We start from the raw sequence: 27,694 nt of genomic DNA, 5'->3' as shown, positions 1-27,694 counted from the left end.
ATACTATGCATCAAAAATTGGTATATACACCAAGTTTTTTAATCCATTGATTCATTGTTGGACACTTGGGTAGATTCCATATTTTGACTATTGTAAATAGTGCTGAATAAACATGGGAGTGCAGTCATCTCTTTGACATTGTTTTTATTCCTTTGGATATAGACCCAGTAGTGGGATTTCTGGATCATATGGTAGTTCTGTTTTTAATTTTTTGAAGAATTTCCATACTGTTTTCCATAGTGGCTATACTGACTTACATTCCCACCAGCAGTGTGTAAGTGTTCCTTTTTCTCCACATGCTTGTCAACTTTTGTTATCCTTTGTCTTTTTAGTAATAGTCATCCTAACTGGAATTAGGTGGTATCTCATTGTGGTTTTGATTTGTATCTCCCCGATGATTAGTGATATTGAGCATTTTTTTTTTTGTATACCTGTTGGCTATTTGTGTGTCTTCTTTTGAAATATGTCTATTAAGTTATTTTGTCCATTTTAAAAATTGGGAAATTGCTGTTCTTTATATATTCTGATATTAAGCCCCTATCAGTTGTATAGTTTGCAAATGTTTTCTTACATTTTGTAGGTTGTCTCTTTACTTTTTTTTTTTTTTTGGTTGTGCAAAGCTTTTCAATTTGATGTAGTCTCATTTGCCTCTTTTTGCTTTTGTTGGCTGTGATTTTGAGATCTCATTTAAAAAATCCTTGCCAGTCCAATGTCATAGTGTTTCCTCTGTTTTGTTCTGGTAGTATAATAACTTCAGGTTTACATTGAAGTCTTTAATCCATTTTGAGTTAATTTTTATATGGTGAGAGGTAGGAGTCTGGTCTCTGCAAGTGGATATCCAATTTCCCAGCACCACCATTTATTGAACAGACTGTCTTTTCCCCAGTGTGTGATTCTTGGCACCTTTGTCAAAAATTAGTTGGTCGTAGGTGCATGAATTTATTTATGGTCTCTCCATTGTGTTCCATTAGTCCATGTTTCTGTTTTTATGTCAGTACCATGTCTTCTCAGTTACTGTAGCTTTGTAGTATGTTTTGAAATCAGGCGGTGTGATGCTTTTGGGTTTGTTCTTTTTGCTCAGTATTGTTTTGGCTATTAGGGGTCTTTCTTGGCCCCATATGAATTTGGATGATAGGGTATTTTGCTAAAAATATATTTTGTTAGGTATTGCACTAAGTCTGTAGATTGCTTTGGGTAGTATGGCCATTTTAACAATATTACTTCTACCAATCCATGAGCATGGGATCTTTCCATTAGTTTGTGTCATCTTAATTTTTTTCATCAGTATATTTTTCAGTGTAGAGATCATTGACCTTTTTGGTTAACTTTATTTCTAGTTATCTTATTTTTTTTTGTAGCTGTTGTAAATTGAATTATTTTCTTGATTTCTTTTTCAGATAGTTCACTTATTAGCATATAGAAATGCTGCTGATTTTTGTGTATTTATTTTGTATCCTGTGACTTTACTGAATTTATTAGTTCTAACAGTTTTTTGGTGGAGTCTTTAGGGTTTCCTCTGTATAAGATTATGTCATCTGGAAGCGAGGACAGTTTTACATCTCCTTTCCAATTTGGATGCCTTTTTATTCTTTCTCTTGCCTAATTGCTTTGACTATGATTTTTTGTATGCAGTATATCGTAGACCGAATAAAGAGAGATCAACAACTTTTTTTATACGTGCGTTCAATATTGAGGATGTTCTTTTGTCCTTTATTTTACTAATTCTCTCAGTTTCCTTTCTTATAATGAGTTTGTTCAGAATAAGGGAATGCATGCTAGGACAGAGTGGTGGTTAAAAGTGTAGACTCAGGAGTCAAGGCTCCTTTTCCAAACTAGTACCATTGCTGATTGTTATTGACTGTGGATTACTGTTCTAACCTTGGAAAATTTTCTTACCTTCTTTAAAATAAGGCTTTCTTGCTTAAAACGTGGAATAATAAGAGTACTTATTTTAAGAGAATAGTTGTTAGAATTAAATAATGCATGTATTGTACCTGCTATATAATGAGCTTGAATGATTGATAGCTATTATTTAATTCTTGTGTTCATTATAATAAGTTGTGTTGGTCCTCAATTTTTTTCCTAATTTGAATAAGAATAGTGACTTCCTTGGGTTATACAAATGCATACAAATGCATTGCCTTTGTAAAGTAAGATTTATTTGTATTTCTCCTATGGAGAGTTTTTAAAGCTTTGTTATAGCATCTCCTATTTTTATTCCTTGGGTATCTTTTTTGTCATAGAGCCTATACAGGCTCCCATCTCTAGGAAGCAGAAGCCCAAGTGCCTGGGCTGTGGGAGAAGCATAATTCAAAACCACCGTATTTGGAGAGACTGAGTTGCAAGACAAGTAAACCACTAATTGAATTGTCATGCTTAAGGGGCTAAGGCAGAGAGTGGGAAACCACATTTGAGTTGTTAGGTTTGAAACAGAGAAGTACAATCCTTAAGCAATTTTCTGAGCCAGAACGAATATGTGAAGTCACCTTTAATAGAGCATTTAACGCTTCAAATATATGCTATTAACACATTCAGTTATCTTTTTTCATATGGTTATTTGTATTATTAGCAAAAATTTTAAAGGGGGTTTACAGAAATAGAGACCCCTTTATGTTACGTATGATATTGTCAAAGTAGTATAAAAAGCTGAAAATGTTTACTTAATAAAATTTATAGTTACCTATGTTGTAGTTCTCTAACAGAAACATGAGTTTTCTCTTCAACTTCCTACTTCATGGCAGTTTTTCCTCATTTCTTTTTTAGGTTTAGAAACATCAACTGGAATCAATTTGCATTTGAAAATTAGATCAACACAAAGACTTGATACTGTGGAATGACTAGCAAACAAGCAATGTCATCTAACGAACAAGAAAGGCTCTTGTGTTATAATGGGGAAGTCCTTGTTTTCCAGTTGTCTAACGGAAAGTTTGCAGATAAAGAGCCTACAAAAACACCCATATTACATGTCAGAAGAATGGTATTTGACAGAGGAACAAAAGTATTTGTTCAGAAGTCCACTGGATTTTTTACCATGAAGGAAGAAAACTCTGATTTAAAAATCATGTGTTGTGACTATGTGTCAGATTTCAGAACTGGAATTAATCTCCCTTACATTGTGATACAAAACAGTAAAAAGAATAATGTTTTTGAATACTTTTTACTAATTCTTCACAGTACCAATAAATTTGAAATGCGTTTGAGTTTTGAACTAGGCTATGAGATTAAGGATGACCTAAGGGTCCTTAATGGCCCTTTAATTTTGTGGAGACATGTCAAAACATTCCTCTTTATCTCTTCTCAAACTAGCAAAATTATTAGTGTGTTAGGTAACCTTTCCTCTATTCAGTGGGCAGGGGAGATTGAAAATTTAGGTATGGTTTTATTGGGACTAAAGGAATGTTATTTATCTGAGGAAGAATGTACTCAGGAGCCTTCAAAATCAGATTATGCAATTTGGAATACCAAATTTTGTGTATATTGTCTTGAAAGTCAAGAAGTAATAAGTGATACATACATTATTCCTCCTGCTTATAGCAGTGTGGTGACTTGTATCCACATCTGTACAGCTGAGATCATCAACAACCAGTTAAGAATATCTCTCACTGCCCTTACTCGAAAGAATCAGCTGATTTCATTTCAGAATGGAACTCCTAAAAGTGTGTGTCAGCTTCCATTTGGAGATCCTTGTGCAGTTCAACTTATGGATTCGGGTGGAGGAAACCTCTTTTTCATTGTATCCTTTAGGTCCAATAATGCTTGTGCTGTACGGAAAGATAACTTTCAGGTATAATACTTATTGCCATAGTAATTCTGTTGGTGGTCTCAGATGTTTGAAACATTTCTATACTTCATAGAGTTCCTTCTGGTGTCTTATTATCTAAGTCAATTTTCAGTTCTGTACTTGATATATATTACATTGTTCTTTTTTCTTAAAGTTATCTGGATATAACATGATGGTGTTTTTTTTTTTTTGTCTTGCCATTTTGAGTCATAAAGCCTTTGAGTTGTTTGGAAATATGTAAATACATATGTAACTATAATTGTGTATTTATTTGTCTTTTGGCATAACTTTCCAATATTTATTAATATGATAGTAGGTATATATTTTTACTTAGAATAAGGTTATTAGTGATTTGACTAGATAGATAAGCCTTCCTGGAAAATTCAAATCAATTTTTCAACATTCATTCATTCATTCATTTGAGACAGGATCTCAGTCTGCCACCCAGGCTGGAGAACAGTGGTGTGATCTCAGCTCACTGCAGCCTCTGCCTTACAGGTTCAAGCAATTCCCCTGCCTCAGCCTCCCGCATAGCTGGGATTACAGGCGTGTGCCACCACGCCTGGCTAATTTTTATATTTTTAGTAGAGTTGGGGTTTCACCATGTGGGCCAGATTGGTCTCTAACTCCTGGCCTCAAGTTATCCACCTGCCTCAGCGTCCCAAAGTGCTGGGATCACAGGCCTGAGCCACCATGCCCGGCCAACTTTTTATACATTAATAATTATGTATTTAAATTTACTTCTTGTCTCTGATTTATTTCTGAAAGTGAAATATGGAAAAATTCCTTGAAATCCATTACTGTTTCTGGAGAGACAAATAATTTGTTCTCCAGAGACAAGTGGTAAGCATTACTTTTTCTAAAAACTTACTCAGAGATTTTTATTATGTTATCTTTTGAAATGCAGAACTGACTTTTCAGCAAGTATTCACTTTTAATGTAAGGTTTGGAAATTGCTCTAAAATATTCACTAGTATTGAGTGTTAAATAACAGGTAAAAAGGCACAGAAAGTCAATAGGAAATTAGAGGTTTGTAACTGGATGTCTCTACCAATAATATTTCTCTGATTCTGTTTTTTTTTTGGGTAATGTTACATCCTCCTGGCTTAAAATATATTCAGTTATGTGATTTGAAGTGTTTATGAATTAAGATAAATCATCATTGCTAGTTAGAAATGTCTCTTCCAAAACTAGTATCCTATATAATTTTTAGTTTTTGTGCTACTTAGGAGAAAAAAGCAGATATTGCCTTATTTTGTATGCCCTGTTCATTTAATTAGAAGCTTTATATGGAATATTGTTAAATGTTTTAGAAAGTTTGAAATTCATTTTTAAATGTGATTCGTTATGGTTTCTGTGTCAGGGGGAGAGTGTCGAGTTAGAATTGTGAATCTGTCTTTGCCTTACCAAGTATTTTTATATTAATAGGAATTATTTTGAATCTCTATAATGCATATTTATCCTCTATAATACATAGAGAACACAAAAGGAAAGTAATTTGAAAGCTATCCTATTTTATTTTGAAAAGCAGTCTTTTAAAAGCACATTATACATTTATTTGAAAGTTATTTGGAATATTCTCTTTTCCTTTAAAGAAATGGTAGGGGAAAAACATCAGGTATGCCCTATAGTATTTTTACTGTGGTTAAGGTAATATAATAGAAAGAACACACTTAACCTGGATTTGAATCCTAACTAAGCCCCACTTACTGGTGTTACCTTAGGGAATGTAATTCCTGTGAACCCATTTTCCTCCTTTATGAAATTTGGGATCATCCTGACTCAGAAGGGAGAATTAAGTCTAATAACATTGTAAAGTATCTTGCACAGAGCTTGGCACACAGGAGGAACTCAGTAAGTAGTAGCTATTACTAAGTTAGACAAAGGGCAGGGCTGGCATCAATTACTTGCTCCTACTCAGGATCCCCTGTTCACCTAGACAAGGTAAAACAATTCCTTTATATGTCATTTATTACAGTCCTCACTCCCTTGAAGTGGGTCCCCCCCTTGGACCCTGGAAAGCTCTGCCACTAACATTTTACCCAAGGCAAGAGTCTACATTATTACTTGTAGGTGGACCTTTAACTGCTGCTTTCCTAACCTGAAGTTGTGTTCTAGGGCACTCTCTACAGTGGACCACTATCTTTTCTACATATTACTTACCTCAGTCCCTACTGACTTACCCCCTAAGTTGCTTCTTGAGGAATTCTGTACTTCTAACCTGCTCTCAAATGCCCTGTTTTAAAAGCTCTGGAATTACATACATCCTGATATCTACAAGTAAGTGCTTTGAAGTTGCCTCTAACCTTGCCACTTTGGGCATATTCAGGTTCTGCTTCTATTTTGGTGTTACATTTATACTCAACTTCTTAAAAAAAAAGAAATATAGTTTAAGGTACAGTATTCAATTACTTTAAAAACAGAAACAAGGCTGGGCATGATGGCTCACACCTGTAATCCTAGCACTTGAGGCTGCTGAGGCAGGCAGATCACTTGAGGCCACGAGTTCAAGACCAGCTTGGCCAACTAACATGGTGCACACCTGTAGTCCTAGCTACTCGGGAAGCTGAGACATGAAAATCACTTGAACTTGGGAGGTGGAGGTTGCAGTGAGCTGAGATCACCCCGCTATACTCCAGCTTGGTCCACAGAGTGTGATCTGTTTCATAATAATAATAATAATAATAAATTTAAAAAACAAATAAAAGCTCAGAATCTAGAAATAAAGTGGGAGTAGAAATAATTATGCCAAAAAAACCCCAGGTTAAGAGAAGTAATTACATTTGAACAATTACATTTAGTTTTAGCAGTTAAGACAAAAAAGTAAATATGGTGGGTTTTAGAACTGAATGGAACTTACTACAAGGTAAAATTTTTTTCTAACATTTAAGTTCTGAGAATTTACTGTTTGTGGTATTTTGGAAAAGATGTTTAGCAATAAGACGAATACTTTATTAAATAATAAGGTGGGTCTTTCCCAAAATAAAGTTTTTCCCCCAAATAGCAATAGAACCGGTCTGTTTTTGGGTAGGCTGTGGATTTATCCATTCATCTATCCTTTTCCTACCTCATTCCAAGAAGGAATTTAGACAGCTTACAAAGATAGGTAAACTATAAAGAAGCATAAATTAAATAATGAAAATCAAGGTCAGTGTGTTCCCAGATTAAAAGCCCAAGGTGTGATGTTTAATGTGGTAATAGGACTTGAAACAGAGCTGAATCTACAGGAATACCTTTCTCTTCTTAGGCTTTCTCTCTTGAGGAGGAATTTTCTCTGCAAGTTTCGGCAAGAGTCTATGTGGCAGGCATTTCAAAATTGAGGTCGTTGGCTGGGTGTGGTGGCCCACGTTTGTAATCTCAGTGCTTTGGGAGGCCAATGTAGGAGAATTGCTTAAGGCCTAGAGTTTGACACCAGTCTGGGCAACATAGTGAGACCCCCATGTGTACAAAAAATTAAAAAATTAGCTGGACATGGTGGCATATGGCTGTAGTCCCAGCTGCTTTGGAGGTTGAGGTGGGAGGATTGTTAGAACCCAGGAGTTCAAGATTGTGTAGTGAGCTGTTATAGTGGCACTGCACTCCAACTTGGGTGACAGAATGGGACCCTGTCTCAAAAAAATCCGTCTGTCACTAAAATTGAAGTCATTATCAGGTATGCCTGAAGCATAGCTATTGGTGTATTGTCCATAGAGCTTAATGTGTTCTGGTGCTGTGCTGTGCTAATATGGTAGCCACCATCCAGATGTAGTTATTCGACATTTGAAATGTGGCTAGTCTGAATTAAAACATGTTATAAATGTCAAGCATCAAATTTCAAAGATAAAATAGAAATGGTAACATCTCTCAATTTTTAAATGATTACATTGAATTGAAATGACAATATTTTAGATATATTGTGTCAAATATATTAACATTTCATCTTTTCGTTGCTAGCAGAAAATTTAAAATTACAAGCCTTATATTTGGAGCTCACTTACCATTCTATTGGATGGCACTATTCTACAGCTGTAGATTGCAAATATTTGTGCGCACACATGCATGCATAGTTCTGTGCTGTTTGCATGCCAAACACATTCTTATTACTAATGTCTCTTCCCATAGTCCATGATACACCATGATACTTGTGGGAGAAAGGGAGGATATGGCTTTACAAATAAGCTGTTTCTCTGCACAAGCGAATAATCAACTTTGGAAATTAGCCTTATAGGGCAAGGTTGATATTTGGGCATCTGGATAATGTATCTGCTCCTGGAATTCTAAGTGGGGTTTTTAGCTCTTTTGTCTCAGGGAGAAGGGAGATTTGATCCTCATGGTGTTAGTTTTCCTTGAAACCAATCTTGAGGCTTTCCACCTATATGTACCTTTAAGAAGTTGTCCTCTCTTTTAAGTCTGAGGTCTCAGGTTCTGATATAAACTGATCAAATCATTCCATGAGGCTAGGATGGTTCTGGCTGTCCCACTCTTAGGACCCCTCACCTGTGTACCCGATACTAGCTGTATTCCCCTCCACACCCACACCAGGGTTTAACGTTTTAGTCTCGTCTGGACTCTATTACAGGTTATTTTGCATCAAGAGCTCTTAAGGTGTCTTTTAGTACTGTCTAGTTACCTAATGTAACTGAATTCCTTGACTAGTTTGATCATAAATATATATCCACTAAGACTTATAGGAATGAGAGTCATCCTAAATTAGCTTTGCGAAAGAACCTTCACTTAAGTTTGACGCATGATAAATGTTAGAATTTCTAAAAGATTTAGTCATGAAATGTATTAGAATTTATAAATAGATTACAATTAAATGTTAAATATAGAAATCAAGAACATGACAGTCCCTGGACAAACATAAATAAAATCTTAAATCTAAGTACCTTGCTATTTATAAAGTTGTTGTAACTCCTTATATTTTCTCATCCCCTAACATCTTTATTTTATTTTAGTTTTTACTATTTTCATTACTCATTTATAAGATCGAATTTTACAAATTACAACTCCATGAAACAAAAAGACAATTTGTTTATTTCACATTTGATTTTTTCTTGTCTATTCCTCCTATAATGATCCATTTCTTTTAGGTTGCTGCTAAGTGGGAAAAAGTTAGCTTGGTATTGATAGATGACTTTATTGGAAGTGGAACTGAACAAGTACTCCTACTTTTTAAGGACGCCTTGAACTCAGATTACCTGACTTCATTTAAAATAACAGATCTTAGAAACATAAACTATTCAGTAAGTTCTTTTTACTTATTATATGTTATTTTAAGAACCATTTTAGAAAATTTAAGTGCTCAAAAGCTTTAACCTATCATTTAAATATTGGTGATTTTATACTTAAAGTAAAATTTTGAACTTTAAAAATACATAGATTGAAACTTTTAAATATATACATTGAATCTTTTTTCAACAAATGTTATATAAATTGACCATGCTTTTGGTATAAATTTGAATTATAATATATCTGGTGCTCACTTAAGTGACCGTTATACTGTAAATTAACTTTATTTTTGCTTCTGAAAATCACATTTTGTACCAATAAATATAATATTGGATTAAATAAGGAATAAAATAAAGAAAACTGCTTTAGTAAAGGAAGTAACAGCTCACAATATCTTGAGATCTTGGGCATAAGGGAAATTATGACCTTGACGTTTTTAGATAAATATGAAATCTCTCTAAGCCTCAGGTTTTTCATTTGTAAAATGAGCATAATTTTTATTTTCTCCAGTTATGGGATTTTAGGGTTTTATAAAAAGCCAGTGAGGGGAGCCGTGGTGGCTCGGGCCAGTTGTCCTGGCACTTGAGGAGGCGAGGCTATGAGTTCAAGGCCAACCTGAGCAACATAAGAACCTCTCATTCATTAACAACAACAACAAAAAGCCAGTGAGAACCCAGGAATTCAAGACTGCAGTGAGCTATGGTTATTTTGTTGCACTTCAACTTGGGTGATGGAGCAAGACACTGTCTCTTAATTAAATAAATGGGAAAATGTTTACTCTTTAAAATGAAAGCTAATCAGCTGTTACTGTGTAAAGCAGTACATAAATGTTAGGTGATAGTAGTAGGAATCATAATACTTTTTGTCTAGTTACAAGAAGATGATGGGGAAAATATATAGTTTGCCTTTTTTTTTTTTTTTTTTGATGGAGTCTCACTCTGTCGCACCCAGGCTGGAGTGCAGTGGCACTCACTGCAACCTCTGCCTCCTGGGTTCAAGTGATTCTCCTGCCTCAGTCTCTCAAGGAGCTGGGATTACAGGCACTTGCCATCATGCCTGGCTATTTTTTTGTATTTTTAGTAAAGATGGGATTTCACCATGTTGGTCAGGCTGGTCTTGAACTCCTGACCTCAGGTGATCCGCCCGCCTTGGCCTCCCAAAGTGCTGGGATTACAGATGTGAGCCACTGCATCAGGCCTATAGTTTGCCTTTTATAGAATAGTGTGTAACATGGGAAACTTCTGACTGGATATACTTTAATTGTATTTTGGTAATTTTATGAATTTTCAATTATTTCAAAATTTTAGTTTTAGTGTATTTATTTATTTATTAGAGTGAACCATCGGATTGCAATGAAGATGACATATTTGAAGACGAACAAGATAATCGTTACTTGGTAGTTCCGCCTCTGGAATCAGGACTGAAAGTTAGTGTCTGTTTGCTTTCTGCTTTTGCTTTTTGATTAGCACTATTCTAAATGAAGGAAAGAACATTGAAGAAAGGTCCTTAAAGTATAAGCAACTTGGTGCCTGGGGAAGAATGGTATTTCAAAGGATCTTTATCTTTTTGGTACCTCTGTATAAACTATTATGATATTACTTACAAATGTATCATCTAAAAATGATACCTTTTTATAGTGAGACTATATAGATTTGATAAGTCTCATGAGGGAAAATAGAAGAAACTCACTTTTGAAAACACATTCTTTCTGGGATCAGTATGCCACAGTATCTTTTTAAGAGTAACAGTGAATATGATAAATCATAATACATTCCAGACATGAACAGTTTACTCTCATGTTTTCCATAAAAAGCTCCCTTAAAGAGTTTTCTTTTTCTTAATGTACCAAAGTAGTGCACATTCCCTATAAAATACTAAGGCTATGCAAAGAAATGTCAAAACAAAACAAAACAACCTAATGATTGTCGGTGATTCCACTACTTCGAAATAACCAGTTTTTACACTTTGGCATGTATAGTTTTGAAGATTTTTAAATGAATATATGCAAATTTACATAGAAATGTGATTATAAGATGTATGTTCTTTTGTAAGCTGTTTTTTTTATTTATAATATTTTAAAACATACAGAAATATTCCAAGAATACAGTGATTATCTCTGGATCCCCACATACATTCAACTCTTGTTACTTTTAAAAATCTTATTGGCCTCATTTGTTTGTGTTTGTGTGTATATGTGTGCACATTTTTGTAGAACCATTTAAAAGTTGCAAATGCTATAATACTTCACTCTTAGGTATTTCAGCAGGAATTTTCTAAAAATAAGGATATTCTCCTTATGTGACTATAATACCATTAATAATGTTAGAAAATTATTAATGATCCCTTAATCTTGTTTGCTATCTTGTCCATATTCAAATGTATTTAGTTGTCACAAAATTGTTTTTATAGCTGTTTTTTTTCTGGGATCCAATCGACCAAAGTTTACACTTGCATTTGATTATATCTCTTATTAGTCTTTTTATCTAGAATAATTTCCCCTCCCCACTTTTAAAAATTACACTGAAGAGGGGGCCATGCTAGTTGTATCCTCCCTTTTGGATTTGTCTCTCTTCTTGCTGTATTATTTTTTTTCTCTTTTGCTAGGGTTGGAAAACATTTTCTGGAAAGGGCTAGGTGGCAAATATTTTAACTTTGCAGGTTGTTTTAAAATTATTTTGCAACTATTTCATTATTAGAGTGAGTTCACTTTAATAAATGCTTGTTGAACACATATTAGACATGAATGTGAACAGTAGATAAATAAAACATCATAACAGATATAGAACCATGAAAGAAGACTTTGATCTATTCAAAATTTTTGCGCCCTGAACCAAGTAAAAGTAATAAAAAGACAAATTATGAAAAAAGAAATTGTAATACATGACAAAGTATTAATTTTCTTATATAAATGTGCATTCATATATAGTATTGTTGTGAATGTATAGTGGCCCAACCTTCTCAGAGGAAAAGTTATTATAGTTATTTAAATATAAATTACTTATGTCTTTTTACTCTTGCAGTTTCACTTCTAGAAATCTCTTCTAAGGATGGAGATGATTGTTCAAAAATGTTTATGTAGTATTTATAAACTCCAGTATTGGTACAAATCTAAATATATATCATTAGGAGTATGATAAGAAAATTGTGATATGTCTGAACCGTGGAATACTATGTAGCTGTCAAAAAGAATAATGTATATTTTTATACTGATTTAGAAATGATGCCAAAGTACTTTATGAAAGCATGATGTTATGAAAGGTTTAATTTATGAAGCAGGATCAACTCTCCTATTAAAACTGAAAATGATAGATGAAGTCTCCCTTAAAGACCTTCTTAGAAGCTTCAAAAAGCTGACACTATAAGAATAAATTATCAAATCAAACTTTCAAAGCTGGAACCCAGAGAGATAAGCAGAACACTGATGCCACTTTTGCCCTGGGAGCATGTGTATTAAACTTAAATTGGTGGTGCCCCAGGCATCTGACAAAAACAAACAGAAAATCCTCTCGGGAAACATACATTCATTCTAGCCCTCATAAATTTCACAAGTAATTTTTCAAAGAAAATGAGCTGTCCACAGAATAAGCACATAAATAAGTAAGGCATCATGAGTAATTATTCACATAAAATAACCAAACAGTATCTCTTTCAAGCAAAAACACACTGAAATAAAAAAACTCAATAGGTGACTTTTAACAGTTAACTCAAAAAGATGCAAGAGATACAGAGCAAATTAGTGAACCAGAATATATGAGAAAAATCCAGAATGTAGCACAGAGTCAAAGAAAATATGAAAGGCTCTAAACAACATTAAGGGAAGGAAAGGAGGAATGGAGGTAGTAGATAAGAGATAGTTGAATATCCATTTTGTTTCAAGTATGCACATGTTAACAGTAACTTTCAATGTATATGATAAAGTTCTAAACCCTGGAAGGCCTTGTAGAGATGAACATGTCTATCTTCCCATTATTTTGCACATGATGTAACAAATAGCCAGAAAGGTTAAGTGACTTGCAGAGCTAGACCTAGAGTCCATTTCACTGTTCTTTCTCCCCTGAAATTTGTGTTCCAGTCCATTACTGGAAGGGGAAATGAGGAGACCAGGATCTTAGAGAAACTTGTACGCATGTACACAGATGTTCATAGCAGCATTTTTTTTAACACCGCACAACTGAGCATGACCCAAATACCCATCAACTGGAGAATGGAGAAGTAAATAGTGGTAGTTGTATGACGGAATACTGTAGCGCAATGGAAGGAATGAACTACAGCTACTAGTGACAACATGGGCGACTGTAAAACCTGATACGTGCAGAACAACTCCATTTATGAAAGTTTCAGAAGCAAAACACACAAAAAACTTACAGTACTCCTTAAGATTTCATGCAAAGGTGGTAAAATTATGAAGACAGGCAAGGAATTATCTTAAAAGGCCAAGATAGTATTGACTTGAGGGGAGAAAGGGCAATTGTGATTGTGGAAGGCTCCTGGGCAGCTCCTGGAGTGCTACTTTTTGATTTGGGTGGAGTTATGTGGCTGTTGGCCTCATTGTTAGTCTGTAAAATGTTATTTTGTACTGTACATTCTTCTGCATGTATGATAAAGATCACACTAAAGAAGAAAAACGCAAGGTTCAGTGTCTGCAGTATAATATAATATGCTCCTGTATTTGGTTTTGGGTGGATTTTTATTTGTGCAGAGGGAAAAGCATTCCTTAAGATGCACATGGAAAAGTTCTCGAAGGGTACACAATCTATTGGTTGTGCAAATGGCATTGAGCATCTAGGAAGAGAAGGTGAGGTGTACATTCACATTGTTTAAATTTCTTACCATGTGTCTAATTTATTTTTGTAGCTTTATAGCAAAACTTCACAACCAAGATTATTTAACTACTCTACTAAATCACTATATTGTCCTGGAGTAAGGGACATGTTAAGGAGGAAGGAAGAGTGAACACTGATAATTTTTGAGAGTGCAGTTCAACCTGCCGACAAACAGTTTTTTCTTCTATTTCTCACCTCTCCGGTAGCTCAGTTATGTCTATATACCTTTGATGGGTACATCTGCCTACCCCCAAATAACAAATTACTGAGCAAATGAGTTATGGAGTGAGAATTATGTGCAGCCCACAGAACTAGGTCAACATAAAAAGTTTTAAAATATTAGCTAGACACTTACATACTTTGTGCAATAAGGTAAGACGTAAGAATAATTCAGTCTTTACTCTCCAATTTCTATTCATTGATTAAAAGAAAAAGATTTTACCTGCCTTGAAATGTAATTTAAAAGAAAAGAATCCCAAAAAGTGATACATTTTGTTTTTTAAATGTAGAAAAATGTTTTGTTAAAAGCCAGATTAATACTTAAACAGTCTCAGATATCCACCTGAAATGAAACAACTTCTATCAGTTCATTGACGTGACTCTTTAAATTTTCAGTAGCAAAATATATTCTGTGAATGTTTCATCCTTAGTGCTGGAATCTATTTATCTGGTATCATAAAAGGAATGGATTGCTGTATGCCCAGTTCAGAGCCAAACTGTTATTTTTTTCAGTAGTTTTCAGTAGAGTTGACAGTTTGGGGCTATTAATTTTTTTTTTTTTTTACAGTTTTGCTATAAAGGTTACATGAACAGAAAATTTCAAATAGTATCAGATTGAAAGTGATAATTTCTATTCGCTATGATGTCTTTGCTTATGTCGATGCCTTGTTTTTAAAGCAGAAATTATTTCAACAAGGAAAACAGTTATTTTATATTAGGTGGGTGTATTGGTAGGCCTTGAGTTTTATTCACATTGATTCAAAGTTACTTAATAACTCACTCGTGAAACATGCTATTATATTGAGATATAAACTCTATGTTGCAGTTATTCTGTATTTTCCTTTGAAAGAAGGTACGTTTTTTGAGCTTAGAGACTTAAAATCTATAAACACAACAGTTTTGCTCTGAGAAGCATTCTACTTTCTATAGAAAAATGAATTGATAAGCACAGTTGGAGAAAGTGCTTCCTGAATTAATGGTATGTCCAGTTTCATTTGAAATCATGTTTCTTGCAACTGTTTTTCTTTCTACTTTACAGGTTGGTTTTTCTTCTTTACGGGAATTACAGCAGCATCTCTTGCTTAAGGAAAAAATTATTTCAAAATCTTACAAAGCTTTAATAAACCTGGTTCAAGGAAAAGATGATAATACATCAAGTGCAAAGGAGGTAAAAGTAATCATATGATGACCATTTTTATAATTTTATGAATTGAAAATCTGTAAGCTATTGAATAGTTATTTAAATTGAAATATTAGAATACATTAGAAAATGCTGCTCAGTGGATCAAGAAAAAAAGTAGCAGAGGTTATAATGGTAGATTTCTATGACATTGAAAAAATTTGATTAAGGAGCCAATATTTTATTGGTTTATATGTAATTCTGTAGCATATTAAAATTTCAGTTATCAGGAACCTTGGGGAACAAGTCCTTTTGTTTACAGTAGATTTAACTGTTAAACTTTTTTACTTGTATTATTTGGATAGAAATTACTCATAGATGAATTATGTATTTCCTGACTTATTTTTATTTATTTATTTTTGGGATGGAGTATCACTTTGTTGCTCAGGCTGGAGTGCAGTGGTGTGATCTTGGCTCATTGCAACCTCCACCTCCCTGGTTCAAGCAAGTCCCCTGCTTCAGCCTCCCGAGTAGCTGGGATTACAGGCGCACACCACCACTCCTGGCTAATTTTTTTTGCATTTTTGGTAGAGACAGGGTTTCACCATGTTGGTCAGGCTGGTCTAGAACTCTTGACCTTGTGATCTGCCCACCTTGGCCTCCCAAAATGCTGGGATTACAGTCGTGAGCCATTGCTCCCCGTTTCCTGACTTCTTAAATACAATATACTGAGTATTATTTAACTTTGTATTGGTGATGACATCATTTTATTATTAATATAATGATTGTTCTTTTAGTCTGTTGCATTGTTTCTTTCTAAGGATATTTTTTCCTTGAGTAAATGTTCCTACAGTGCTGTGGGTTTTTTTTAGTTCTTCTATCTGCTTTTCATAATTTTAATCTCTTCTTCCTTGTGGCTGACCATCATAAGAACCTCCTCTGGTCCCTTATGTGGTAACTTACACCAGTACATTAATGTAGGAAGTTAGCAAAAACTGCTGAAACTTCATAAAAATAAGACTTATGCACATTAATTTCATACAGCGAAAGACATAGCATAGCAGCACTATAAGTAAATCAATAAGAGCTGGGCTAATGTTGCATTTTATTCCCTCCAGTCACTGTAGCGCCTAGCTCTGACTTCCTTCTGGATTGAGCATTCTTGTCATGGCCTATGCTTTGTATTTGTATTTCAGTCTTAGCCATATGAGGGTTTGGGTCCAAAATATGATCTTGTTAACGTCATAAAGCATAACAGAAACACATTGTGTTGCTTTTCTATATTACTGTTCTAATTTCCTGGGAAACCTCATGAAAGTCATTGTTAAAATTATTTCCCCATTTCCTTTCCTCACCTCAATGATTTTGCCAATTTTAGAAAGGGGAAGGAATGTTTAGAAATTAATATATTGAAACCACCATGTGCAAGGCCCCATTTTTGGCCTTTTACGTTGTTACTTTTAAAAGCAAACCTGGCAGGTAGTAAAAATTTCCCCAGGATTCAGACGAATAGCCTGCTTCAGAACTCACAGCTACTGGCGGAAATGTCACATTCCTGGGAACATATTTAGTATCCTATTGTGTGAATGCCCCTATCTTTTTTAGTAATTACCTCATAGAGAGTCAGTATAGGGTAATAGTTAAGGAAGAACATGGGCTGTGGAACCAGTCTGCTTCAGTTCAAATCCCAGCTCTGCTACTTGCTGACTCTGTGACCCTGGGCAATTTACTTAACTTCCCTGTATCTAATTGTTCTAATCTGTAAAATGTAGATTATAACAATACAGCCCTAGGCTACTAGGGTTATTGTGTAAGTTAAAGGAACTGATACACGAATGGCATTTAGAACAGTGCCTGGTATAAAGTAAACCCTCAATAGATGTTATATATATATTATTATTATTATCACTTATTCTTATTACTACTGTTTCTAATGTTATACATCCATACGTGTGTGGAAATGAGTATGACTTGGACTTTAAGAGTAAAATTTTAGCAGTAAGCTCTAAGTAGTCTAAACTTAGTTTAATTAGTTTTATCTACACAAAAGCTTATAGTTATAGGCTTAGTGCAAGTCATTGACAAAATACAGACTGGATTATTTTCAGTATAACTGGGGTATGTATTATCAGACTTTTTTTTCAAAATGGACTCCAGGTTTGCCTCCCTTTTGGCTCTATGTTGGATATCCTATCTTGCCATACCCCAGTCATGCCATGCTTCTTGATATGAACAGACAGGAAATTATATATATTTTACACATTTCATTTTAGTAAATTGTATGTAATCTATAATATGTTATGATTTATTTTTAAATGTTTAGGCCATAAGGCCTGGCCAAAAGCACACTTTTTAATTTAAGTTTTGCTATACGTGGTACATATTTTTTAATCAGTTATTTAAACTTTTTTTTAATAAGGAATGTCTTGTTCCTTTCTGTGGCGAAGAAGAAAATTCTGTCCGTATCTTAGATGAAAAGTTATCAGACAGTTTTCAAGATTCAGAACAGGTAGTAGAGAAGATATGGTATCGTGTAATGGATGATAGCTTGATTGTTGGAGTGAAAACTACATCATCTTTGAAGCTGTAAGTAAATTCCAACATGGAAACACTACCTTGATGCTCCAGAACAGTATTGTCCAAAAGAAATTAACGTAATCCACATGTACAATTTTAAATGTCCTAGAGGCCGTATTTAAAAATGTAAATAGAAGCAAGAGAAATTAATCTTTTTTGTTGTTGTTGAAACAGTCTTACTCTGTTGCTCAGGATGGAGTGCAGTAGTGCGATCTTGGCTTACTGGCAACTTCCACCTCCTGGAATCAAGCAATTCTCATGCCACAGCCTCCCCAGTAGCTGGGATTACAGGCACGTACCATCATGCCCAGCTAGTTTTTGCATTTTTAGTAGAGATGGGGTCTCGCCATCAAACTCCTGACCTCAAGTGTTCCACCCACCTTGGCCTTTCAAAATGCTGGGACTATAGGCATGAGCCACCATGCCCAGCCCCATGTTTTATTTAACCCAAAAAGTCCAAAAGATTATCATTTTAACATGTATTGGTATAAAAATTATCAATGAGATATTTTACATTTATTTTTCATACTAAGTTTTTCAAACTTGGTGTATATTTTATATGTATAACACATCACAATTCTGACTAGCCACATTTCTAAGTGCTTAATAGCCGCATGTATCTAATAGCTACTCTCTTGGCTATCACAGCTCTGGAAGTATCTCTTTTACACAAATGCACTGAGTTAATAATATGAAGAGGATGAGGTTTATGAAATTAAGATGCTACAGTCTCAGGGTGGAAATAATCAAATAGCATACAGAACTTTCTAATCAAAACATTTAAAAGTATTAGGGATACTTAGAGACTGTTGACCAAAGTGAATAGGTAAAAATTTAGTTAAATAACAAAGTATCTTCCTCTGTTAATAGACAGTTTTCTCTTTTGGGCTGCTAAAATTATGGATAGAGAAGTAATGTGCATGCCATCTGGATTTGCAGTCTAACAAAGAGCTTTTTAGCCAAAACAGGCTAAATACAGGCATTATAGTAACTACATTGAATTTGAGCCACAGATATACAAACAGAGAAACCAGGTAGTGCCTTGTAATAGATGATGGCAGTATATTTGAGCAGCTTAACACAGTAAGGGAGCTAGACTACTTATCTAGTGGATTTGAGACACGGATTTATTCTTTTGTTTCAATGAATTTCTAAGCTGTTTTGGGCTGTTTGATCATCTGGGTTTTTCTTCTCCTTTCTTTAATGTGGTACTCTATATTAATCAATTTTATATTATAAAACCAGTCTTGCATTCTTGTGATAAGCAGTTTGTCACTGGATTTGGTTTGCTCTCCTTTGGTCAAGAATATTTGCATCTACATTCATGAGTGAAATTGGCTTGAAATTTTCTTGAATGATACTTGCCTGGTTTTAGTGTGAAGGCTATACTAGTTTATCAGTGAATTGAAGAATATTTCATTTTTTCCTGTTCTTTGGAACAATTTGCATAAATTTAATTATCGGCTCTTTGATATTTGGTTTTAGTTGCCTGGAATGCAGTAGAAATCTGGCATTTTCTTTGTAAGGTGACTTTTTTTTAATTGCATTTTAGGTTTTGGGGTACATGTGAAGAACATATGAGATTGTTGCATAGGTACACACATCGCAGTGTGATGTGCTGCCCTCCTCCCCATCACCTATATCTGGCATTTCTCCCCATGCTCTCTCTCCCCAACTCCCCACCCCCCACTGTCCCTCCCTTATTTCCCTCCTACAGACCGCAGTGTGTGATGCTCCCCTCCCTGTTTCCATGTGTTCTCATTGTTCAACACCCACCTATGAGTGAGAACATGCGGAGTTTGATTTTCTGTTCTTGTGTCAGTTTGCAGGTTCATCCAAGTCCCTACAAAGGACAAGAACTCATCATGTTTTATGGCTGTGTAGTATTCCATGGTATATATGTACCACATTTTTTGGTCCAGTCTATCGTTGATGGGCATTTGAGTTGGTTCCAGGTCTTTGCTATTGTACATAGGGCTGCAATTAACATACTTGTGCATGTGTCTTTATAGTAGAACAATTTATAGTTCTTTGGGTATATATACCCAGTAGTGGGATTGCTGGGTCAAATGGAATTTCTATTTCTAGACCCTTGAGAAATCGCCACACTGTCTTCCACAGTGGTTGAACTAATATACACTCCCACCAACTGTGTAAGAGTGTTCCTATTTCTCCAATCCTCCCCAGCATCTGTTGTCTCCAGATTTTTTAATGATCGCCATTCTAAGGGGCATGAGATAATATCTCAGTGTGGTTTTGATTTGTATTTCTCTAATGACCAGTGAATGATGAGCATTTTTTCATATATTTGTTGGCCTCATATATATCCTCTTTTGACAAGTGTCTGTTCATATCCTTTGCCCACTTTTGATTGGGGTTGTTAGCTTTTTTCTTGTATATCTGTTTTAGTGCTTAGTATATTCTGGATATTAGCCCTTTGTCAGATCAGTAGATTGCAAAAATTGTTCCTCATTCTGTTTGTTGCCAATTCATTCTAATGATGGTTTATTTTGCCCTACAGAAGCTCTGTAGTTTGATTAGATCTCATTTGTCTATCCTGGCTTTTATTGCCATTGCTTTTGGTGTTTTAGTCATGAAGTCCTTGATATGCCTATTTCCTGGATGGTTTTACTTACGTTTTCTTCTAGTGTTTTTATGGTGTTAATGTTTAAATCTTTGCTCCATCTGGAGTTAATTTTAGTCTAAGGTGACAGGTGGTCCAGTTTCTGCTTTCTGCACATTGCTAGCCAATTTTCCGAACACCATTGATTAAACATGGAGTCCTTTCCCCATTGCTTGTTTTTGCTGGGTTTGTCAAGCATCAGATGGTTGTAGATGTGTGGTGTTTCTTCTGGGCTCTCTGTTCTGTTCCATTGGTCTGTGTCTCTGTTTTGGTACCAGTACCATGCTGTTTTGATTACTGTAGCCTTGTAGTATAGTTTGAAGTCTGGCAGTGTGATGCCTCTGGATTTGTTCTTTTTGCTTAGGATTGTCTTGGCTATGTGGGGTCTTTTGTGAGTCCATATGAAGTTTAAGGTGTTTTTTCCAGTTCTGTGAAGAAGGTCATTGGTAGCTTGATGGAGATAGCCTGGACTCTATAGATTACTTTGGGCAGTGTGGCCATTTTCACGATACTGATTCTTCCTAACCATGAGCATGGAATGTTTTTCCATCTGTTTGTGTGTTTGTGTCCTCTCTTATTTCATTGAGCAGTGGTTTGTAGTTCTCCTTGAAGAGGTCCTTTACAACATTTGTCAGTTATATTCCTAGGTATTTTATTTTCTTTGTAGCAATTGTGAATGGGAGTTTGCTCTTGATTTGGCCGTTTGTCTGTTATTGATATATAGGAGTTCTTGTGGTTTTTGCAAGTTGATTTTGTATTCTGAGACTTTGCTGAAGTTCCTTATCTGTTTGAGAAAATTTTGGGCTGAGATAATGGGGTCTTCTAGATCTATAATTATGTCATCTGCAAATAGAAACAATTTGACTTCCTCCTTTCCTAATTGAATACCCTTTATTTCTTTTTCTTGCCTGATTGCTCTGGCTAGAAATTCCAATACTATATTCAATAGGAGTGGTGAGAGAGGGCATCCTTGTCTAGTGCCTGATTTCAAAAGCAATTCTTCCAGCTTTTGCCCATTCAGTATGATATTGGCTGTTGGTTTGTCATATATAGCCTTTATCATTTTATGATACGTTCCATCAGTACCTAATTTATTGAGAGTTTTTAGCATGAAGGACTGTTGAATTTTGTCAAAGGCCTTCTCTGCATCTATTGAGAAAATCATGTGGTTTTTGTCTTTGGTTTCGTTTATGTGATGGATTACATTTATGGATTTGCATATGTTGAATCAGCCTTACATCCCCAGGATGAAGCCTACTTGGTCGTGATGGATCAGCTTTTTGATGTGCTGTTGCAATCTGTTTGCCAGTATTTTATTGAAGATTTTTGCATCTATGTTCATCATGGATATTGGCCTGAAGGTTTCCTTCTTAGTTGAGTCTCTGCCTGGTTTTGGTATCAGGATGATATTGGTCTCATCAAATGAGTTATGGAGGATTCCCTCCTTTTGTATTGTTTGATACAGTTTCAGAAGGAATTGAACCAGTTTCTCTTTGTCCGTCTGGTAGAATTCGGCTGTGAACCCGTCTAGACCTGGACTTTTTTTGGTTGGTAGGCTATTGATTGCTGCCTCAACATCAGCCCTTGTTATTGGTCTATTCAGAGTTTCGACTTCCTCCTGGTTTAGTCTTGGTAGAGTACAAGTGTCTAGGAATTCATCCATTTCTTCCTGGTTCACTGGTTTATGTGAGTAGAGCTGTTGGTAGTAATCTCTGATGGTAGTTTGTATTTCTGTGGTATCAGTGGTGATATCCCCTTTATCCTTTTTTATTGCATCTATTTGATTCTTCTCCCTTTTCTTTTTTATTAATCTGGCTACTGCTCTATTTTGTTGATCTTTTCAGAAAACCAGCTCCTGGATTTATTGATTTTTTTGAAGGGTTTTTTGTGTCTCTATCTCCTTCAGTTCTGCTCTGATCTTAGTTATTTCTTGTGTTCTGCTAGCTTTTGAGTTTTTTTGATCTTCCTCCTCTAGCTCTTTCAATTTTGATGATAGGGTTTCGTTTTTAGATCTTTCTTTGCTCTTCATGTGGGCATTTATTGCTATAAATTTCCCCCTTGACACTGCTTTAAAGGTGTCCCAGAGATTCTGGTAAGTTGTGTCTTCCTTCTGATTGTTTTCAAAGAACATCTTTATTTCTGCCTTCATTTCTTTTTCCTTTTTTCTTTTTTTTGAGATGGAGTTTCGCTCTTGTTACCCAGGCTGGAGTGCAATGGCGCGATCTCGGCTCACCGCAACCTCAGCCTCCTGAGTTCAGGCAATTCTCCTGCTTCAGTCTCCTGAGTAGCTGGGATTACAGGCATGTGCCACTATGTCCAGCTAATTTTTTGTATTTTTTTTTTTAGTAGAGACAGGGTTTCACCATGTTGACCAGGATGGTCTCGATCTCTTGACCTCATGATCCACCTGCTTCGGCCTCCAAAAGTACTGGGATTATAGGCTTGAGCCACCGTGGTATCCAGTTGACACTCAGAAGCAAGTTGTTCAGTTTCCAAGTGGTTGTGTGGGTTTGAGTGTGTTTCTTAATCCTGAATTCTAGTCTGATTGTGCTGTGGTCTGATAGACTGTTATGATTTCTGTTCTTTTGCATTTGCTGAGCAGCGATTTGCTTCCAATGATGTGGTCAATTTTAGAGTAAGTGTAATGTGTTACTGAGAAAAATGTATATTCTGTAGATTTGGGGTGGAGTGTTCTGTATATGTCTATTAGGTCTGCTTGGTCCAGCTTTGCATTCAAGTCCTGGATGTCCTTGTTAATTTTCTGTCTCATTGATCTGTCTAATATTGAGAGTGGAGTGTTGAAGTCTCCCACTATTATTGTGTGGGAGTCTAAATCTCATTTTAGGTGGTTAAGAACTTGCTTTATGTATCTGGGTGTTCCTGTCTTGGGGGCATATATATTTAGGATAGTTAGCTCTTCCTGTTGGATTGATCCTTTTACCATGTAGTGTCCTTCTTTGTCTCTTTTGATCTTTGTTGGTTTGAAGTCCATTTTATCAGAGATTAGAATTGCAACCCCTGGTTTTTTTTTGTTCTCCATTTGGTTGGTAAATCTTTGATCCCTTTATTTTGAGTCTATGTGTGTCTTTTTATGTGAGATGGGTTTCCTGAATACAGCACACTGATGGGTCTTGACTTTTTATCCAGTTTACCAGTCTGTGTCTTTTGATTGGGGCATTTAGGCCATTTACATTCAAGGTTAATATTGTTATGTGGGTATTTAATCCCGCCATTTTGTTACTGGCTGGTTTTCTTGTCTATTAGTTGACTCATTTTCTTCATTGCAGTTTTTGTTTTTGCCTACTGGTTTGCTTTTGCAGTGACTGGTACTTGTTCTTTTCTGTGCTTAGTGTTTCTTTCAGGAGCTCTTGTAGGGCAGGTCTGGTGGTGATGAAATCTCTTAGTAATTTCTTGTCCATAAGGATTTTATTTCTCCTTCCCTTACGAAGCTTAGTTTGGCTGGATATGAGATTCTGGGTTGAAAGTTCTTTTCTTTAAGGATGTTGAATATTGGCCCCTACTCTCTTCTGGCTTGTAGAGTTTCTGAAGAGAGATCAGCTGTGAGTCTGATTGGCTTCCCTCTGTGGGTGACCTGACCTTTCTCTCTGGCTGCCCTTAGCATTTTTTCCGTCATTTCAACCCTGGTGAATCTGATGATTATGTGCCTTGGGGTTGCTCTTCTTGAGGAATATCTCTGTGGAGTTCTCTGTATTTTTTGAATTTGAAATTTGGACTGCCTTGCTAGGCTTGGGAAGTTCTCTTGGATAATATCCTAGAGCATGTTTTCCAGCTTGGATTCATTCTCCCCATCATATTCAGGTACACTGATCAAGCGTAGATTAGGTCTTTTCACACAATCTAATATTTCTTGGAGGCTTTGTTCATTTCTTTTCACTCTTTTTGCTCTTGTCTTCCCTTCTCTTTTTATTTCATTGAGTTGATCTTCAGTCTCTGATATCCTTTCTTCTGCTTGATCAATTCAACTATTAAACTTGTGTTTGCTTCACGTAGTTCTCGTGTTGTGTTTTTCAACTCCATCAAGCCGTTTATGTTCTTCTCTAAGCTGGTTATTTTAGTTAGCATTTCGTCTAATCTTTTTTCGATGTTTTTGGTTTCTTTGCATTGAGTTAGGACATGTTCCTTTAGCTCAGAAAAGTTTATTATCCACCTTCTGAAGCCTGTTTGTGTCAATTCATCGCACTCTTTCTCAGTCATGTTATGTTCCCCTGTTGAGGAGTGGTGATCCCTTGATGGAGAAGAGGTGTTCCGGTCTTTGATGGTTTCATTTTTTTGTGCTGGTTTTTTCCCATTTTTGTGGATTTACCTGGCTGTGTTGTCAGGGAGCTGCTTGATGAGGTCGATTGTCTGCCTGTGGAGGCACTGCTGGGTTTCTAGGGATTCCTTCAGGTTACTAGGGAAGCTTCCTGTTCTTTTTTGTTTTCACTGGGGGTTTAGGCCCTCCTCTTCCACTGACCTGGCAGAGCTTCTGGGTGGTCAAGGAGGCAGTCCTGTTGCTAGGTAGGCTTCCTGTGTTTTTTGTTAAAACATGTAGCCCAGTCCCACCCCTCTAATGGCGGGTTGTGCCGTTCCTCCACTGGGCTGGGTCATTCAGGGTTCATCTCAGACTGGCACTGGCTCTGCAACCCACTAGAGTTATAGCTTCAGCTCTCTGGAGTTTGTCCGGGGGGTGGGTAGGGACCCACCCAGCCACACTCAGCTGTCTCCTCCTTTTAGCTTCCTCTCTCCAGTCATGGGGTTGGGGCCTGCCCAGCTGCTTCATCCATCCATCCTCCCGCTTACAGCTCCCTCTCTCTCCGGGTTGGGGGAGGGGGCGATAGCTCAGTCCACAGGCTCTCCAGGCTGGCTTTTGTGCTTATGCATCTTTTTAGGTCTGTGCGTCTATCCGGGACACCATCCTAGATTATTATTCAGCTGTGCACTTGTAATTCCTGGCACTTGACTGGCAAAGATCTACTGTTCTGTGTATTGCTGAGGCTTTGGGGGAAGCACTGTATCTGGACTGGATGTGCCCGAGGGGGAGCCTCTGTCTTACCAGTCAGATGCACTTTCTGGGTGAAGCAGCACCCCTCCCCGACTTGGTCTGCGCTGCCTGGGCTTTGCTCACTGTTGGACCAGACCCATTGAAATGCACCTGGTACCTCGGTTGGAGCTAGGAGATCTCTGGATTTCTGCGTCTCTCTCAATGGGTGTTATACACTGGAGTTGTTCTGTTCAGCCATCTTGAAGCAGAGTTATCTGTATTCTTTTCACTAATTTTATCTTCAGTTCTTTCTATTCGGCTATTTAATCCAGTCATTGAGTTTCTAAGTTTTATTATTATTTGTATTGTCCTAAGTTTTATTCTTTCTTTTTTAGATCTGTCTGGTAATTTTTATTCTTATATTTTTCATCTTGTCTTTTTTTTCAAATACTAGGCAGAATTACTTAAAAATATTTTTATATATAGAAATTTCAAATGTACAAAGGGAATAGTGTGGTGAACCTTCCTGCACTTAACCCTGCTCCAGTAATTATCAACTAATTGCTAATCTTGTTTCATTTATATCTCCATGCACTCATCACCTTCCAGCCTCCAGATTATTTTGAAGCACTCAAAGGCATTATATTATTTCATCTGTAACTATTCCAGTGTATGTATCTAAAATGTAAGAACTTAAAAATATATATATAATTACACCCTAAAAAATTTATTCCCCCAGTAAATGGTCAAATATCCCATTTGTCTGAATTTTAAAATATTTTTTCAAATCATGAGCCAGATAAGGACTATAAATTGGACTTGACTGTTATCTCTAAGTCCCTTGTTATCTGTAGGTATCCTTTTTCTGTCTTTTCTTTTTTCTTGCAAATTGTATTTTATAGAAGCCAGGCAGTTTGCCCAGTGCAGTTCTATAAACTGGATTTTTCCGATTACATCCCATGGTATTGCTTAACGTGTTTCTCTGTCTCCTGTATTTCCTCTAAATTGATGGTTAGATCTAGAGACTGGGTCAGAATAATGCCTGAATTTTTGTTAACAGAGTACTTAATAGTATTGCTTTCTTCCATTGGGAGTTATATAAAGTATGATGATTTTTATTTTGTGATGTTAGCAGCTGTTGATGCTCATTGCTTAGTTCCATTGTTTCATTAGATTTTACAACATGGTGGTATTCTAATTCTATTATTGCTTCTTTATTTATTAGCTACACTACTTCTATGAAGAAGAACTTCTTCACATCAATTATTTAGTTAGACCCTCAAATGTAGTTTATAATTTAGAAATCAGAATTTGAGTGCAAGAGGTGCTTATTTATCTTGAGTGGGTTGTTGCTTCTAGGCATTTTTAGTAAGCAGAGGTAGAACATAGGTTTTTTTGTTAGTTTGGTTTGTTGTGGTTTGGTTTATTTAGAGATAAAATATAGTATAAGTCCATGCTGACACTTCCAGTTCAGATTAAGGACTTTAAGTTTTTACTTATCATCATGATGTATCTTCTTTCTCCCCTGTTGAAAACCACAATTCTCAAAAAGAAAAAAAGCAGAAAATCCCAATTCTCTGTTGCACCTACTACATAATTACTCTATAGTATATATGCAGTGTTCATAAAACAGCACTACCAACAAAGCAATAGTTCAATTAGTGCAAATTAAGATTTTTGAGTTCTTTTTAAATCTTTAGTATAACCCATTAGACATATGGTCAAATTCCTGTATTAAAGGAGTTTTGTATCAAATTCCTACATTAAAGTTCTTTCTTTGGTCCTGTCACCATTCTTACCTCATTTTACTTGACAAACTTTGACGGTGCTGGAATGTCCTATAATAAGCCTGCATACATTTGTAAATTATTATAAATGTAGACATGGAAAGAATTTCTGAGTGATAAACAATATTCTGAATGAAAAAGCAGATTTTATTCAAGTCATTTAGAGGAACATAAAATACAATTTTTAGTTTAGAGCTATTTGCATTCTAAGGTATTACCTAAATAAACTGTTAAAAAATAGCGAGTACATTTTTTCTTGTTTAGAAAGAGGAGGAAGAAAAAGACCTACCTCAAAAATAAAATCCTGGCGTTATTTTGCAATTCCTTTATTTTAAACAAAGATTTTTTTCTTCCTTTAATTTCTCTTACTATCATTCCTAATGCCATTCCTCTATCTTAAAAATTTTAGTTTCCTAAAACCCAGCATATTTACGATGTTTTTGCTTGCCTTTTTAAAGAGAAGTGTTATCACCGGACCTTTAACAATGTGTTTGACTTTGAATCTTAACTTTCTGATATATTTCGCATTTGAAATAATGTTTTCTAGGAAGGGAAAGAATAAACATTTCTTT

General features: G+C 35.7%; 1 protein-coding gene across 1 annotated transcript in view; it reads left to right on the top strand.

Annotated features, from left to right (window-relative positions):
- The window catches only part of FANCB (FA complementation group B), a 38,197-nt gene that overhangs the window by 4,871 nt on the left and 5,632 nt on the right, over positions 1–27,694 (top strand). Inside the window, exons 2-6 of the mRNA XM_008988972.5 lie at positions 2,764–3,784; positions 8,854–9,006; positions 10,326–10,418; positions 15,074–15,202; positions 17,574–17,740. Coding sequence (XP_008987220.1) covers positions 2,834–3,784; positions 8,854–9,006; positions 10,326–10,418; positions 15,074–15,202; positions 17,574–17,740 — 1,493 coding nt within the window. The 5' untranslated portion in view covers positions 2,764–2,833. The remainder of the gene's footprint in view (positions 1–2,763; positions 3,785–8,853; positions 9,007–10,325; positions 10,419–15,073; positions 15,203–17,573; positions 17,741–27,694) is intronic.

Source organism: Callithrix jacchus, chromosome X (genome assembly GCF_049354715.1).
Source record: "Callithrix jacchus isolate 240 chromosome X, calJac240_pri, whole genome shotgun sequence".
NCBI classification, from domain to species: Eukaryota; Metazoa; Chordata; class Mammalia; order Primates; family Cebidae; genus Callithrix; species Callithrix jacchus.
Note: the sequence above shows the minus strand (reverse complement) of the source record. Positions and strands in the feature narration are given on the sequence as shown.